At 35.9% G+C, this 17,863-nt stretch overlaps 3 protein-coding genes across 7 annotated transcripts in view; 1 reads left to right on the top strand and 2 right to left on the bottom strand.

Moving 5' to 3' along the window:
* The window catches only part of LOC124300028 (protein lin-37 homolog), a 16,313-nt gene extending 6,566 nt beyond the window's left edge, over nt 1-9,747 (bottom strand). Inside the window, exons 1-4 of one of the 5 annotated variants that reach the window (XM_046753634.1) lie at nt 1,839-1,871; nt 1,047-1,403; nt 803-872; nt 107-245 (exon numbers count right to left, since the gene is read on the bottom strand). In XM_046753634.1, the coding sequence (XP_046609590.1) occupies nt 107-245; nt 803-872 (209 nt within the window). In that variant the 5' untranslated portion in view covers nt 1,047-1,403; nt 1,839-1,871. The other 4 variants (XM_046753633.1, XM_046753632.1, XM_046753636.1 and 1 more) reach the window with 4 other exon arrangements.
* Nucleotides 2,608-9,149, top strand: LOC124300027 (GDP-mannose 4,6 dehydratase). Its single transcript, XM_046753631.1, has 7 exons — nt 2,608-2,887; nt 4,936-5,178; nt 5,252-5,444; nt 5,914-6,146; nt 6,330-6,545; nt 6,638-6,706; nt 6,828-9,149. The coding sequence occupies exons 1-7, from the start codon at nt 2,834-2,836 to the stop codon at nt 6,888-6,890; spliced, it is 1,071 nt and encodes a 356-aa protein (XP_046609587.1). The 5' UTR covers nt 2,608-2,833; the 3' UTR covers nt 6,891-9,149.
* LOC124300029 (fork head domain-containing protein FD2-like) lies at nt 9,587-17,863 on the bottom strand. The gene is made up of 2 exons (XM_046753637.1): nt 17,117-17,863; nt 9,587-10,864 (listed from the first exon to the last, which is right to left on the bottom strand). Exons 1-2 carry the CDS (start codon nt 17,642-17,644, stop codon nt 10,568-10,570), a joined length of 825 nt encoding a protein of 274 aa, XP_046609593.1. The 5' UTR covers nt 17,645-17,863; the 3' UTR covers nt 9,587-10,567.

Below are 17,863 nucleotides of genomic sequence, written 5' to 3'. Positions count from 1 at the left end.
GGTTGATACAGAAAAAGCAGATGCATAGAATAGGCAAAAGTCGAGTCCATTTCGTCCACAATTTCAACTGAAGATCCTCATACTATTAGTAAATAATGATAATTACAATTTTTTTATTTGAGGTTTGTACTCCTGGGAAGAGCTCTCTTCACTGGATTCGGCAGATGAACCAGAGTCACTGTGTTGAAGAAGTTCTCTCAGAGCCCCTTTTAGCCTGTCGCGTGCGACTAGTACATCATTATCGCCTAAAATTAGATGTTTTCACAACAGGAGTGCCTCAAAATTCCTAGGTGCGCCAGCACTTTTATTTTATCATTACCGTTGCATTGCATATCTAATAGCAGTTGTTAAAACTTTTGACTAGAAAAACTTCTCGACTTGTAGAATTTTTTATAGCGTTAATTCACCCTTCTCGCAGACCATTCGCATGCGCTAAGAGGTCAGAAATTATACTCCAAAATAAAGTTTATAGATAATTGTATGATCATTGACCAAATTCAGCAATTACTAATATAATGAAATGTAATTTGATCCATAAATGATGATGTAAAGGTAATCTAAACGAAAGCATTGCCCTTCAGTAATTTTAATTATAGTTTAACCATATTTGAAAATATATCAATGATTCATACGGTTTTTGATTTTATAGAAAGTATTTTGAATTCTTGAAAACTGAAGCATCTCAATATTCAGAACATGTGGGAAATGGCAAACTTCTCAGGCAAAGCATATCTCGCGGTAAAAATGTAAGACACCTCGTAGGAATAATAATTTCTATTTAAATAGAAAAGAATTTTATTACCTAGCTCGTCCTTTACTTCTACCTTCAGTCGACTCGCTGCAAGGTTTGGAACATTTCTTTTTTTTCCCATCTGAAGCATAGCAAGAAATATAATTTATGATAAAGTCTGTCACAGCGCATGGAAGTATAACAATATTGACTATTATTGAAACGAATTTAAATTCATTGTAATTCAAACTGCTGCTTCAAATGCTCTCACACAGAACATAAGAATAGTTGGTAAATAACTAGTTGCTGCTCTCACCTCTCTTAAACTGTGCCTACGACAAACCGATGATGTATTGATGTAGTACAGGTTTAAGGTTAGAGTATAAGCTCAGCTGTAGTGTCGACAAATCAACGGACATAACAATTTCAGATTATCGCGGGGAACTCAAGCTACCAACAATTTTGCTCTCGTAACAATAATATTCCGATACAAAGTCGGATTATCACACTCCTTATTAGATCTGACCAATGCTACCACTTTTTACTGATTTATGCCAATACAATACCAGAGTGCGTTTCGAAATTAGCTCAGTACTGTCAATAATCTTTTATCTCTTTTTGTATAATGTGAGGGTTGGCTCGGATGAGTCGTCCAAAGGATCAGACTTCAAGTCTTTGTGGAGAAAAGATATATTTGAAAGATAATTATAATAAATAAGGTAGGATAAGAAAATTAATTGAAACTGCAAGGATAATCGTGGTTTTATAACGCGAGTAGCCTTGTATTGGAAGGATTTGAAAAGTAAAGAAGCAGTGTTAATTCGTTGTTGATTGAAGAGATTTGTCCAGAAATGTAGGCATAAGTTGGGTATTTACAAAGGTGAGTAGACAACGTATCCAGAATTAAAAGAAGGTATACACAAAATGTGTTTAATGATTGTAAACGAACGAGTCGTTTGGAGAAAATAGCACGAACTAAAGCGTTACGGACAAGATTGCACGAACTAGGTGCAATCGGTGCAATAAAGTACAGTGCATGAATTAAATGCTCTCAAGAAAGTTGCACAAATTAGGTGCAGTGAAGTAATAAAGGGTATTCGTTGTCAACCTGTTAGATAACCAATATGGGGTATTTTGATGAGCAAAACCGATGTGAACGCGGTGCTGGTCCGACGAGAAATGAGCGTCGCTCCGCGGTGGCGGTTTTATAAGAAGTGCTTGGTCGTATCGCCAAGCATTCAGCAGTCGCTCGGTGACGTCACAATTCTAGGAATAGCGACTGGTAGATTCTGTTCTCCCTTGCCGAATTATACCCGTTTATATTTGCGGTATTCGGCTTCATTTATCTGTTTAGATAAAGCGTTTGTACCATTATATATAATTTATCTACTCAGGTTTTATATAGGACTAAATTTTGCTACTATAATTAATTATTTCATAAAATAAAAGTCGATCCTCCGGCACTAGTTTCGGAATGTGGGTACATGGGAGCCAGGAAGATGCAAATAGACACGGAACTTACGTTATATAGACCTATGTGTGCAACAAATGTAATCGTAAAAATACTAACGAGATTACATTCGTTCATGATGAATAATCGTACTGTGTATGACCTCTTCTTTTGTATTTGTAAGTACTGCTTCTGTAGACAGCGTAAAAAGAATGTTATAGTATATGGTAAAAATATGACAGAACGAAATTAGCAGAACGCGGATTCTAGTGACTTTCCGTCAATTCTGTTCCGATATTCCGGATTCTCGCGCCTCTTAGAGCATAAGGTTGGCACCATGAGATGTCACAATGGTGATTTTTGCGAATTAACCAATCAGAGCATGCTGCATCCAGCTGTTTGCTACACGTGAGAAAATAGTTTATTTGTTAGCAATTGAAATTTCAAGGTTATGACGAGTATCGTAGGCAAAGTCTGCTGTGACAGCGTAGCACGGTGAACCGTACGTGAAAACTCGGGGGCGAAGCAGTGACAGGGACAGGATGCGTGGCAAGTGATAAGCCTATGTACCGGTGCCGATCGGTGATATGTGTCACTCCTGCGTGTAAAGTGCCACGATTGACTTCTTCAGGTCGTTCTAAACGCTTCTGATAATGGCAACGGGTGATTCGAGACGTGTTGCATTGATAACAGGTATCACAGGCCAGGTAAGCCTTTGGTTAGATGCTTCAGTTATCATTCAGGTTTTAGCCTTTTTTTTATCGCTTTTATCAATATTCATATGAAAATGGATTCATCAATACAGCCGGGTTTGTCGACGTGGGAAAAGCGAAAAATAAGCCTCTTGGTTCTGTAATACATTGACTTTGTATGACAAATCAGAACCTCGATTGACATTGCAAATGTTAATTCTGTTTATCTATGCTTCAAAGGGCTCAATCCCAGTACGAAAATCATTTCGAACGTTCCTACGGCTCGCAAAATCGTGATGGCATAATACTTTCTCTCATTCCTGTATTTTCAGAGGCACCGGTAAATTGTAAGCACATGATGTTTAATCAGCTCGTGGCTGGATGTGTTACTTGCTCAGGCAACTAGCAAGTTTGAGAAAAAGAATTTAACAAAAATGTGTTTTAGGTCCTACCAAACGTGAAATAATCAGGGACCTTTTTTCATTCGCATTTGTGGGAATCTTACATAGCATAGCTCAAAACAGAATTCATATAAATTTGCACATCGCAACATTTTTTTTATTTTTGAATCCTGTGGTTAAACTATCAATTGAATAACTAATATTTTCACAAATATTTCAACAATTGTGAAGTTTGCTGACACTAGAATCAGAGATGACTTACTGTTGAAATTTTTATGGAATTACTCAATGTTAATATTAAATACAGGAAATGAGCATTCAAGTGATGTTGGAATCGTAATTGAAAACTATGCACAAATAAATGAAATTGAAATAACAGAAAACCATATTCGTGATTTTTTTAGAAACTGAAACTTTAAACTCTGATATCATTGAGAAACTTTTTTAACGCAGTTCTAACCATATAAGAATTAAAATTCAGTTTTCGATAAAATTTGGCAATTCATTAAATTTATATAATTCAATCACCAGATTAAAATATATCGATTCACAGGATTCTTTATGAGATATAAGCAAATATGTCTTCGCTCATTTTATATGTATTCTTATGGAGGAATAGACAAGAATTGAAGTTACCAATTAAATTTGTAATGAAGTGATACTGAGATTTTGTTTGAAATTTTTTTGGCAGTAGAAGCAAGTCTAATAATAATTGATAAACACATTTCAGAATTATTCACCACTTCCGTGATATTAGTAAAAATTATTGTAATAAATGTATACATGTCTGAGGTATTCAGCTGTGCAGGCCATAAGACGTTGTGACGTGGCAAACCGTGCATCATATGCGTAAAACATGAAATTGCTGCATTAGAGTTATTTTTTGGTTATAAATAAAAAAAATTGATTCTATGCATGACAGATCTTGAATATATATAGAGTGAATGTACAAAGCTTTCGCAATAACATAACGCGACGTTACCAAACTCAGAAAAACCTAATATGCTAATCAGACACACAACGCAATCGAATTTTGACTAGCTGCGTAACGTCTTTAAAACTTCCTTAATTGTGAAATCAAAAATTTCGTATAAAACTATGTGCCTACAATCCACAATCAAAACAGTCAATTGCCTGTACACTATAATAGTTCAATTAGTATCCCATACTAAATATATCTATATTATGTTCAGCGAGTATTTATTCTCTTAACAAATCCACTTTTAAGGATACGAAAATATTTATTAATATTTTCACAGACGAATCCCAGAAATAAAATACTTCTCATTGCCAATGTTGCACTTTATTGTATGCATAATTAAATACCTGAATATTTCTTTCTACATATTATCTACATGTTTGGTATTTACAAAATTTAAGTAAAAAGTGTTAATTTAACGAAATACCAAACAGAAAATAACAACTTTGCAACTAGAGAATGATTCCAAAGAATTTGAGTCTATTCTTTCATGATTAGGAAGTTGGCACCTGAAATGACATAGAAAATACTGAAAAAACTAATCGATACTCGTAAAGTTATGAAGCTTTACCATTATATGCATCAAACGGAATTTTAGTTTGCTACTAATTATTGTCTTTTTGATTTTCAACTAGATGAGGTAAGTTGTTATTCAATTTAAGCATCCAGTATTTCATTTATAGGATGGATCGTATCTGGCAGAGTTTCTGCTGGACAAGGGATACGATGTTCATGGGATAATCAGACGTGCAAGTACTTTCAACACTGCACGTATTCAGCATCTTTATGCCGATCCCAAATCTCATAGGCAAGGAAAAATGAAGCTGCACTATGGTGACATGACAGACTCCAGCTGTCTTGTCAAAATCATCAGTGCTGTTCAACCGACAGAAATCTACAATCTTGCTGCCCAGAGTCATGTTAAGGTATTCATTTCTTTGTGCATTACCTTAATTGGAATCACAATAACAATATTGTTGATTGAATTTTGTGTAACAGGTGAGCTTTGAATTAAGTGAATACACTGCTGAAGTCGATGCAGTAGGCACTTTAAGATTACTTGATGCTATAAGAACTTGCGGCCTCGAGAAATCAGTGCGATTTTATCAAGCTTCGACATCTGAGTTATATGGTAGAGTAGCTGAAGTGCCACAGACGGAGAAAACACCTTTTTACCCACGTTCTCCGTATGGTTAGTAAAATTATTATTATGTGCACATTACATAGCTTATAAAAAAATAATTATGAATTAATCTATTAAGAACAATACGGTATAACTTTCTCGTATTTTTTTTTTAAAGTGATACTGCAGCGAAATCACTATAAAATTTAAATTTTAGTCTAATACTTCAAAGTATTTTTCTTACTTCTATATTCGTTCTAAAAATATGAATTCATATTATTATTACTGAGTGTTCTTTATTCTTGCATCAAATATGAAATCATGATGTTCAGAAAAAATATAAAAATAAAGAATAATCCAGAAATCTCTGCCAACTTACATCATATTGAAGAGAATATAATTTTAAAAAATTTTCTTCAATGAACTACAAGATATTCGTGTTCTGTAGTTTCCGAACATTTTTCTCCTATCTAACGTTCCGCTTTATTTAATCAGCTGCAACAGTTGGTATTAATAGACTAGATCGATTAATTTCCAGCTTGTGCAAAGATGTATGGATTCTGGATAGTGATAAATTACCGAGAAGCTTACGGCATGTATGCCTGTAATGGAATATTATTTAATCACGAAAGTCCGAGAAGAGGGGAAAATTTTGTGACGCGAAAAATTACCAGATCTGCTGCAAAAATAGAACTGGGTTTGCAAGAAGTCTTGGAACTCGGGAACTTGGATTCCCAACGAGACTGGGGACATGCTAAAGATTATGTCGAGGTAAATGACTATGTATTTTTCAACAAGTTTTCCAAATTTCCTCTAATTTTAAACAGGACAATTATAAACGCCGGAAACGTTATTGCGTTTGGAATTTTGTGCACTCGGATCTAAACTACAGAGTAATTCTTGACGATTTTTCAATAAGAATTTAAAAATTGTTTTACAATTAACAATTCTCAGGCAATGTGGCTGATGCTACAACAGTCGGTCGCAGATGACTTTGTTATAGCAACTGGTGAAACTCACAGTGTCAGAGAGTTTGTTGAAGCCTCATTTAATTACATTGGTCGAACTATTAAATGGGAGGGCGAGGGTGTCAACGAAATTGGTCGTGATGCTGCTTCTGGGCAGCTCCTGGTTCGGGTTAATCCAAAATACTTCCGTCCAACCGAAGTGGTAAGAATCCTTATTTCCATCACCAAGATATTAAGTAAATATTGACCATTTAACATCTATTCTGAAATGTTCCATCTTGATTCATAACGCAGGACTTACTGCTGGGTGATGCTTCAAAAGCCAAAGAAAAGTTTGGATGGCAGCCCACAGTTAAATTCGAAGTATGTATTTGAATAAGTTATTCTGATTTATCATTGGAACATTTCGAGCTGTCACCAGCTTAGCCAGTACTGAAAATTACCAATCAGAATTAAACTTTTTGGAAAATTCACTTTCATATAGGAACTGGTGAAGGATATGATGAAAGCTGATCTCGAACTGATGCGCAAAAATCCGAATGCTTAGCTGCGGCCGTTACTGCTTCGATAAAATTTCTGCATTTATACCACTTTAACTTGTCAGGAGTATAGATACTTAGATACTAGAGCGGTGTGAAGAATGATTAAAGGCATATTTACAGAGCAACGCAAAAGTAATCCGTGATTTGACAGAAACGTGGTCTCCTGACTAAATGTTCGTGATCGCGAGAGCCGAATAACGCTGCACAGTACGGTAAAAACAGACACCATGCTCAAAACTCTGAGAAGTCATGTATTTGGCAAAAAATATCCGGAGAGTGCAAGATTTTTCGACACAATCCACCGAAACTTCCTCCCATGAGCTGTTTAACCAAAACGTAACATCTTTTATCATTATTTTGCTTAAGCTTTGTGAAATTTACGTGTCATTTTGAACTCCCTGAACGAAGTAATGCGTAGACATTTCCCGCACTTGAAGCTTGAAATAAAGAAGTGGTAAACTGTTTATTATAATTGTTGAAAATTACCAGAAGGAATTATATTATTTTTTGCTATAATTATACTCGAAAATGAAACGAACCAGCACTATCGTATCAGGTTTCCACGAATCTCTACTAAATGGCTTCCATGAAAACTTAATTCGATATTGTTTGTGGGTTTGATCTCACTGTAAAATCCTAACAATTTACAATCCAATTCTTTCTTGTGCTTTTAAATCATTATGATAAACAGTTCACCAGGTAATTATTTAGAATTTCGAATCAACGATTTTGAGCCCTCTGAAAGGTACACCTTGAACCTGATAAAATGTCCGCGCAGTTATAGAGATATTGAGTAAATAGAATGGAGCCTGCCCCCGCCCCAATCCAACAAGTTTGTCCGACACCACATTGCTTCTAAAGTCTACTATATTTGGAATTTTTCATAGTAGCAAATTTCGATGACTGACAGTTTTCATGTATAAATTAAATTCATTATGTATACACGGAGCCTTATATCGGAAACTAATTTATTAACAATAAAGAACATGCATGTCAAACTTCGTCAAGATAAGTGCTTGCATTTGCAGTCTGAAAAAAATTCAGATACAGTGTGATGTGTAACAGCGATTAGCTGTATTTGTAAAGTATTCATCGCATATATTTTTTTCATCATTAGGGAGTTTAGAAACAAGTATAATTTGTATAGACCAGCAAGAGTCATTGCAACTATTTTACCTTCAAAGAATATATATACATATGTATATTAGGGTGTGCCAAATAAATGTTTTTTTTCTGTTATCATTTCCCATATAAAAAATCAGTGCTTTCATGTATTATAAGAAGCGTCGTTTCATTCATTTTTTACATGGGAAATGATGAAAGAAATAAAATTTTGTTTATTGCACACTAATGTATGTATGAGGCTTCATTATTTTTTAAGTAGTGATTTCAACATTAAGATTGATCAGATTTTGTTACCTTCCTATAAGGGTAGTAAACGCTGCAACAGGTCAAATTCATTTCACTAATCTATTCTAACGGTAAATAAACGATTCCGAAAAAATATTTATAGTTTCTTCTCGATTGTAGGCAAACGATGAAATTACTATGAATACTTGAGATATAAATATAGAAAAAAATTTATATTTTGATATATATATGACACCTAACTTTCGGAAATTCAAATTTCATGGAACTTAGGATGTGAATACGAATTCATAAAAGATCGTGAGTGACTGTTCTATATGTAAACAGTAGACACAATTATCATTTTTTCTATTACTGTGAACATTGTTGTAGATATTACACCGAGGAAAGCATAAGTCAAATAAGTTATAGGCACCAAAATTGTCGTACATGTGAGAATTTGATATGTAAGTTTTACTGCACTTGTTACAATTTATTACGATCAAAGTGCATATAAGGATTTAATCGAGGGATGCCTGTATCAACAGTTTGTTTTTCTCTGTTTAGAAATATTACCGGTGTTAATTGACGTTATGCAAGGGTTTTGTCAAAGGGGTGTGTTAAATTTTGACGAAGTCATACATTTGGGTGGTATCGTTTTCTAAGGATTTATTTTAGCACAAAAGCATTGTAGGTATACATTTAGGAAAAAATGTTATTCCATTAAAAACTAAGTATTATATATGCAAAATAATTTATCTATAAAATTTAGATATTCCAGATAGTCCAAATCTTTGGAGTTCGTTTTACGGTTTTAATAAAATGCTTGTATAAAATTCGAATTTCATAAGTTTAAAACTTTTTGAACCTTTTTCGACGTTGTCGCTAAAATGCCAAATATATGTTTGTAAAAAGCATTTTTCGTTATGAATTATTCCAACCCCAGAGTTATCGAGTGTGATCTAATATTATCCATGTAAAAACATTTGACAGCTACAAAAAAAAAAAATAACAATCTCTGTTCAATATTACCGAACAATTCTCACTTCCGGTAATTATCTGCATCTTGTACAGCGACGACGCCTGTGATGTACGCCCGGATTATTCCAGCAACGAGGAAAGTGCGAAGAGAACTCTGGCGGCGCGGCGTGGCAGAATGTTGGCGGTTAAGCGGTTAAATCCACATCAAGAGAGAGCGAGAGAGATGTGGCACGGCTTCCCTGCCACGGCGAATAGGCTGTGATGTGGGTGATTTATTGAATTTCCGAGAAAATCATGTTGACGTTCAACTACTTTTGTTTTGAAATTTAACATTCGAACTGCGCCTTTGAAGAAACAAACATTGGCATGTGTGATCGCAACAGTCGTTAAATAATCCCTAAACACCACCGCGCACATGTATATAACCGCGAGTTTTATCCACTGCAAACGTTATACCGTTTTCGCCTAGCGATGTTATTTCACGGTGGGTATTGTGTGCTAGTTACAATCACATTTCTGCGCCAAATAACAATATTTCACGTACAACCCTATAAAAACGAAGGAATATTTATTCCAGTGATGCTTTTCCTAGCTGTGAGATATATTTGTACGGGTATATATTTTTTTTTTTTTTTTGTCCTCGATTATAAACCCAGATATTCTTTTATTTCGGTGATAATTTATGGACGATAAGCTATGGATGTGTTTATGAATCATAAACAATGTATGTTGACATTTCAGTGAGACGTGTGATTATGATTTTAATAAAACCTCTGATACAATAAATACGATTTAATATTCATTTGAAGGCGATATGATCCTCAGACATTTTTCCTACAATCATTTCATTCCCAGTTCTGACATTTTAATAAAATTCTCGCGCATGTTTTCCATGATTTTTTTTTTTTTGCAAGTACGATTGCGGGGTATTTTCTTACGAAAAGTAGGCACGATGGCAAACTTTAACGAAATTCTACACGTCAATTTTCGGACAAACGAATTTGCAAGAATTTCAATCGCAGTGATAATTGCGAATTAATTCTCATTATAAAAATGCAGCGATGATGTAAAATTACGTATTTTAGGTCAGATTGTCTCCGATCGCGTATAAGCGTATGCAAATTGATATACGAAAGCATACATCACTACATATGTGTGCGATCATATCCATCAGCACAAAGCGGATACCTCAGAAATTTGCATACAATTCCTTACCGTAGTATTTATACCTGGTCGATAAGAATTCGAAGATTGACAAATTCCTAGTAAAATTCTTGAATTTTATAAATAATAGATAATAATTGGTGTCCGCAGGTTGAGAAGATATTACGTCATTCCGTTTCTTCTTCAGCACCTACCGCAGAGAAAAGTTTTTATCGTCGATTTTTATATCTTCTATGAGTTCGTTCGTCACTGAAGTCGCCTTGGAGGCAATCGGCGCCGGTGACTTTCTCAGGATGTTGTCGATCGTGAACATCGTCGACTTGATGCATCGCTCCGGAGGGCTGGTATACTTTGTTTCGTCTCTTCTTCTCGCATCTTGATCAAACATTGATGCAACGTTTCGCGGCGCTTCGCTACAGTTTTGTTCTGGTGCGAAATGTTCTTGAAGACGGCTAGTCGACGTCGGTACCAGAAAGTCGGGACTCATCTGCGAACAAACATTCGTTCAGCAATTTCATGTATCGAGTATTGTTCGCGTACAGCTTAGCAATTTTTCAGAATTCAAATTGTACCCCCGAGCGTTGCTCGCTTCGATCGATGTTTTCTGTCTGATATATTGGCAAACATAATATAACAATTAGGCAAACATTGCATGTTCCTCGTCGTGACAATTCACCTGCAGACGATCCGATACCGCTAGAACTATTTACCTTAGCAATTATCGATTAAAATATACATATATGTACGAAGCCGTCTGCATGCAACGAGAGAAATTTCCAGTTTACCCTACAGTTATTAAATATCGTGGTTTTTTACCATTACCGAACACATATTGCAGCTCTGGGCACAAAATGAAAATGAGTTTTGTAACTGTAACCATTAAATCTAGCGTGTGTTTCATTTCCGATTATGGTTACTCGTACTTTACTTCTTTTTAACCATAATTGCGGTAATTTGATTGTTGGTGCAACAAATAAATTGATAATAACGCCTTATTTGACTGAAAAAAATTAGCAAGTCAAACAAACAGATTTTATGTCGCGCGATAACCAGAAGATTAAGTATAATTGACAACTATAACAACACCAAATAGTTACTTGTAGCACATTTTCTTGTAATTCGGACAATATTTAAATCTTCATTGTAACAATGTCCATTTTACCGCGGAATTTTTAGTAATTGACTATAACGAATGAAATTTCTCGCTGTGTGACGTAATTTGACTTACAGCCAGTCCCGTAGAGAAGATGCACGATGCTGATTGAATTTGAATATAATCTTTAAAAATGAATGTCCTATATGGTGAAACTAGTCCTTAACTATACAACTAGTATAATTGATAAAAATCGAATGTTTCTTGACCGAGAAATTATTATATCCAATTAAAATTAAAACTTCATAATCGCACTTCTCGTCTTTTTGAATATTGTGCCAGTGATTGCCCATTTCAATATTATTAGTGGTTCTTGTGACTATTCATTGTGTGCATTTAATGGAGTTTGTGATTAGCCGGTTCAATTAGTTCGGATGAAAACAATACCAAGGGCGGGAATTTTGCCTCGATATCTCAAAATCTAGCGGATTTAAAAGATAACGTATAGATGGCAACAGATCGAATATTTATGAAAGACTTTTCGAAACTGATTATTTCGATTTTCTATGGAATAATTATTCTAGCTTGGAATGCGTTAGTAATATCCTCGCACGACGTTTACTGATTATTCGTGGACATTCGACCGATCGCTTCGGGCGATTTGTTTCGATAATTGTGATTACAATATTACGGCAATAGCATTGCAAACGTGGTGGGAAAACGTCTTCTTTATACACTGTGGTGCTTAGTGCGGTTCATTCTATTTCTGTATCTCTGCAAGTGCTGGCATATCAGCCCTTTGTTTGTATATAACGCCGATGCTAGGTGCACTGTACTTCATAGAACCCGACTAATGCCGACACTCAGGGCCGGCAACTTCTAAAAATTCCGAGTGTGGTGTCTAATCGGCAAGTGGCTAATAATTTAGCGGGTACCACATTTCAAAAATTATATTATTCATAATTAGGTCGCAATCGTATGAAATCAATTTCTAGATGTTACGTGTTGCTGAAAATTTCATTATTGTATGGAACACGTACAGAGTTATACAAATAAATTTTGTGAAATTTCTCTAAAAATTGGAGTCTCCAGTTCAACTGGAAATCTATTCTTGGCTAACTTTTCACGGAAAAGTTCGCAAACTTTCGAAAGCCTGCGATCAGTGTAACTCGGATAATTCATAGGACCCAGGAGATATTGACTGGAGAAATGCAGGGTATTTCTGTTACAGAATGGCTCGTCGAGACGTATAGAAAAAATTTGTGGAGACTTTGAGACAATTGTTTGAAAACTCATAAAGTTTAAGTGTGAAAATGGAAAAAATTTTCAGGGAATTGTGAAAACTGGCAGGGCACCGCACTCTTGATATACGAGTCACAATTTTCTGGAATATTCTTCGTTTGCGCTCAATTCTATGGATTTATCTTGGTTTCTTTAAACGTCAAGTAAAATTACAATATCAGTATATATACACTGTTTCTCAAATTTTTACTTTTTTTGAATCATTGTATTTTTCTTTCTATTACCTTAGCCTTTCCAAGCATTTATTGTCTGGTACCCACGTTGAAAACTTTGTGATCTTAATGTACGAGCCAAACCAAAATTATGAAAAATGTTACATCGTTTTAAATTCTCCTCAATTTTGTATCCCCAGGAAAAGTTTTCAGCGTAGGTGAGAGACAATGAATTTATGCGAAATGTAAGAAATGTAAACGTTCATTACGTTTTGCAAAATCTCGGAAATCGCACAATCCACAAGTCGAACCGTATCTGCATCGCATTTTCCCTTCGAATGCCTGCAACTGTTATATAAGACTTTTTTTTGTATCTCTGTTAGTTTTTGAGACATTCGCCCGGGGTGATTAAATCCGAAATTTTTGACATTGTAAACAATATCATGGCTGGTGAAACTGGTGGTGAAATATTAATGATACAAATCAGTTGTTTAAACTATTTTTGGTTCGTAATTGCAGTTTAATAAGCATTTGTACTTTCCAATTTTTGAATACCTATATTCGATACAATGTTAATTAAGAGTACAATGTTGGCGTTAGAATCTGCGACTTGCATTGCGGTAATATCGTTTATCTAGGTGATAAATTTGATTAATTGAGTAACGAATGTTCACTGTCAGGAACGAAGCGACCGCGTTCCGTGCCATAAACACGTGGATAACAATGACATTGGCATAACTTGTGTGGTATTGTTATTTCGAATAGGGTGGAAAGATGAAATGATTACGAAGCTCATACCTCGAGTCGGCGCTTGGCGGTGAAAACACCGTGCGCTCATATACCTACATACATCACACATACATATACGAATTATGTGTCCATCATGCCTATATTAGTCGCCGGAAGAAAGTGAAGGTGAAATGATTTTTGCCGTTAGATAGAAGAGAAGTAAACGCCGAGCAAAGCAACTTTCCAACATTAGTAACTTCAAGAACCATTCATTGTCGGCTCGTATTCTCCAACCGTTACACGAAGAATGTAATTGTTGTAAAAAGTTCATTGTCATGTACCAATTTGCGGCACGCGCTTTGGAAGATATATTTCCGAACTAGGTGCGTTATAGTAAATTGTTTGTAAACACTGTAATTAAAATTATGTACACAAACGCTGGAATGTCTTTATATCGTGGACTTCTTACCCGGGGTATAATTAAGGTCTGGTCGATTACACGAACAATGCAGGATTTGGTTTCGAAATTCTACTTGTCAAATAAACGATCATAGATTCATTTTCATTTTAGGAAGACGCTAGTTTTACTCTCACCTTACAGCAGTGAAACATGTCGAAAGAAATATTATCGGATATGAAAAAAAAAAGAAAATAAGTCAATCGAAAATAAGACCAGCACGTCGTGGCGTTGAAAGTAATTAAAATGTTCAACTAGTTTTTACGTAAACAACAAAACTAATCGCCTAAAACTTTATCTAAGCGATGGAAGGAAACAGAAATATACTGCAACTTTTTTGCTAAGTATTACTTTATAGTATGCCGATCAAATTAGTCAATTTTTTTGTACTGACTGTACCTGTAATTTGTTTATTTAATTTGTAGGATCGAATGCTTCTAATTTGTCAATGATATACTAATTTATACCGTGAGTGGAGTGCTCCTTATACGAAATGAGTATTATTTTGAGGGTGTAAGTCTAATTGTGAAAGAGAATGTAAAAATAATTTTCCTCAAGTTCCCATTGCAATCTTTTGAAGGAAAGTTGTTCTTGATTTTTAGATTAACTTTGAATAGTAGCTATTAATACAGGGCGATTTGTAAATAATCAACGACGTGATACCAGTGCTGCCTTCATTTTAACCATTGTTTCGTTGCACTGATCATTTCACTCGAAACGACGTTTCTTTTCAAACTTTATACGCGGTAACTTCGGAAGGTTTGTAAAATTTCGAGAAAATTCGTACGCATTCACTCGGAAAAAATTTTCTAATTCCTTAATGTCGAAATTTCTTTCAAAGCGACGCAATGTTCCGTTCAAAATACCCAAATTAATCATGCAATTGCTGGAGATTGAAAAAAGGAACAACATTTTATTGAATAGAGTATACTTATAAATAAAAAATTTGGATTTTAATTTGACGAATCTAATGAAATAATAGTTACTTGATTCGTGATATTATCAAAATAACGAAGCAGTTTCTGGTAGATTCAGCTAAAATGTTTCATACAAATTGCTAAATCCATTCGATGGATAAAGTGTAGGGAGATTTATCGAGTCATGAAAGTTACTAATTGGTTACCGCAATCAAATATCACGTTACATATTGAATCTAGAAAGTATTTTGTTGAAGTAGGAAAATATTATCTGTGTCGCGTTAAAAATTCTTTCTCGCAAAAGATCTAAGACGAGTATAAGTTATTTGGATGGGCTCGGGCACCTGTCTAGTAAAATCAACCCAACTAAATGACGCGTAGTCAACTTTGAACGATCTTACTATTGACAATGCAATATTTCTTTGATGCTGCATTTTATTCATGTAGCGTGTATTACCTTAAAATGATAATTTTTCCAATTACAGTAACTAAACAATCATTTTGCAATCCTTGCAAAAATGATTTCACTGAACAGAAAGTCAAGAAAAGCGTAGAACTTTTCAAGAAATCTCTACCAAATATGTTATTTGTGCCAATGATGGTGAGTACGAATAGAATAACATACTTACTATGTGATAAAGTTGAATTTGAACAAATTAAAACGATACAAGGTAACAATAAGATAATAACACTTTGATAAAAGGTTTTTATCTCACATCACATAATCAACGCTATAAGTACAAAAATGTAATTGGTGAAAAAACATTTGTTGCACTGTATTCACAAAAATCTTTTTTTTCCTCTCTAGAGATAAATGTTTTTAAATTCTTTTCCAGCGACCTTCGGCGATCTCCATTGTGGACGGAATATGTCTAAAAGCGTTAAAATTGGATGCAAACCACCTGCAAAGCTTAAGTATTTTTAAGTTCTACTTATTAAAATTTTTTTCACAGGGATCGCTGACTCAAAGAGTCATAAATTCGACAGTTGGAAATAAAATTGTAGATCAAAGGAACGTGAACGTTTTTTGATACGAGGCGAGGAATTAATTGAGATAATTGAAATCACTAACAATCACTGCGAATCACTTTAAATCACGTACGATAACGTTGAATAAATCTCGCGATAAAAATTGGAAATCATGAAAATCTTTGCGAGTCTCGTTAGACATTAAATGGTTTCAATTCATTAACATGGTACTGATTCCCATGATCTTTCCACGTACTGTTATTGATTTCCAATTTACCAACAGCGATTGGCGATTTATCCGACTACCCGTAAATGGCTGAAAATCGTCAAGGATATTCAGAAGAGACTTGATATCAGGGATAACATTGGAAATAAATGAAAGTCGCATGATAGTGTAAAAATCAATGGAAATCGCCTGAAATGAAATCGAGGGGTTCGTGTTTCATCGATAATATATCAGCCGAAATCGCCGAAGCGATAATCGTTATTCATCAGTTATTATTATTAGGTTTTCGAATACTTCTTGGAATTTCATTCTTAACTATTTCGATTCGGGATATTCTGAACTTGGATAAACACTGATAACAAATTGAAATTGAAGTCGATTCTAACTGGCGATACATAATTAACCGCTGACGATGACTGGTAAAAATTTGCACTTTTTGTAAACCTTACAGACGCGATTGAGCGTGTCATCGAAGAGTTAATGGATCGGCATCGTTAATTGGATTTCAAAACGAATCGCCTCTCCGTCTGCTGAATTATTGTTCACAAGCCGTACGGGAGGATCGTGTAAAACAGACCCAACCTAGCAAATCGGCCCCCACGCGTTAAAAATTACATTTAGGCCAAAAGGAAACAAATTGTTATCTCGAAATTTCTTGAAAATCGTGTTTTCGTTAGGGGAGCAGTTTCGCCCGATCCCCCCCTATTATTAGCTTGCCTGATTCGAATTTGCTCAGAATATAATCGATAAATTTTAACGATTAGTAGCGACGCCGATTCGTTGGCGTTCACGGCGATACTTCCTCGGGACAAATAGCGCGGCGCTTGTCATATCTCGGATGGTTTATCCTCTTCCGATTCGTGCCGATTCACCCTTAAATGACAACCGACTTACCGGCACGCCAGCAGCAGAGTTCGCCTGATGTTTATGCTGGGAGAAATTTCTTTGCCTCCGAGTCCTCCTTCGCCTGTAATTCCCATGCTCGAACATTTCGCTAGCTGAAGGATCCAGCGCCCAATAGCTACCTTTTCCACCGCAATGTTCACCCTCGACGACGTTCGCCTTGTCGCGCGGTATCTTCACGAAGCAGTCGTTCAGGCTAAGATTGTGCCTGATGCTGTTCTGCCAGCCTTGCCGGTTGTCCCGATAATACGGAAACCTCTCCATGATGAACCTGTATATCCCCGACAAGGTGAGCCGCTGTTTCGGCGATGAATTTATCGCCATCGCGATCAGGGCGATGTACGAATACGGGGGCTTCTCGTACCTCGGGGGTGGTTTGTACCGGGGTATCGGAAAGGCCCAGGTCAGCTGCGAGAGGTACGACGAGTTGATCATCGGTTGGGCCCCGATGATCGGGGCCCCGTTTATGGCGAAGTAGCCCGTCAGAGCCGGACACCCGGAGGCGAAAATCTCGTCCATGTTTCGGATTTGTTTGTTTTTGTTTTTTTTCTTTTAACGTACCGGTGGGACCGATCGGGGCCCGCGAGCGCGAAACTTCACCGACGAAGATGAACCAGATCGTGCATACCGAGGATTTGGGACCCGTAATCGAAACGCGGGGTTGACTCTTGGTGAATTCTCCGCGTGCGTCGGTGGGACCCGGCGGCGAATACCTCCGGGAGCAATTCACTAATGAAG

Source organism: Neodiprion virginianus, chromosome 3 (genome assembly GCF_021901495.1).
Source record: "Neodiprion virginianus isolate iyNeoVirg1 chromosome 3, iyNeoVirg1.1, whole genome shotgun sequence".
NCBI lineage: Eukaryota > Metazoa > Arthropoda > Insecta > Hymenoptera > Diprionidae > Neodiprion > Neodiprion virginianus.
This window is presented reverse-complemented; position numbering and strand designations above follow the sequence as displayed.

Excerpts from the sequence above, each read along its gene's own strand:
- LOC124300027 (XM_046753631.1), top strand. The coding sequence starts at position 2,834 with ATGGCAACGGGTGATTCGAGACGTGTTGCATTGATAACAGGTATCACA. Across the intron at positions 5,179-5,251 it reads CTGCCCAGAGTCATGTTAAG|GTGAGCTTTGAATTAAGTGA; the intron begins GTATTCATTTCT and ends TTTGTGTAACAG. Across the intron at positions 6,707-6,827 it reads AGCCCACAGTTAAATTCGAA|GAACTGGTGAAGGATATGAT; the intron begins GTATGTATTTGA and ends ACTTTCATATAG.
- LOC124300029 (XM_046753637.1), bottom strand. The coding sequence starts at position 17,644 with ATGGACGAGATTTTCGCCTCCGGGTGTCCGGCTCTGACGGGCTACTTC. Across the intron at positions 10,865-17,116 it reads ACTCTGCTGCTGGCGTGCCG|ATGAGTCCCGACTTTCTGGT; the intron begins GTAAGTCGGTTG and ends GTTTGTTCGCAG.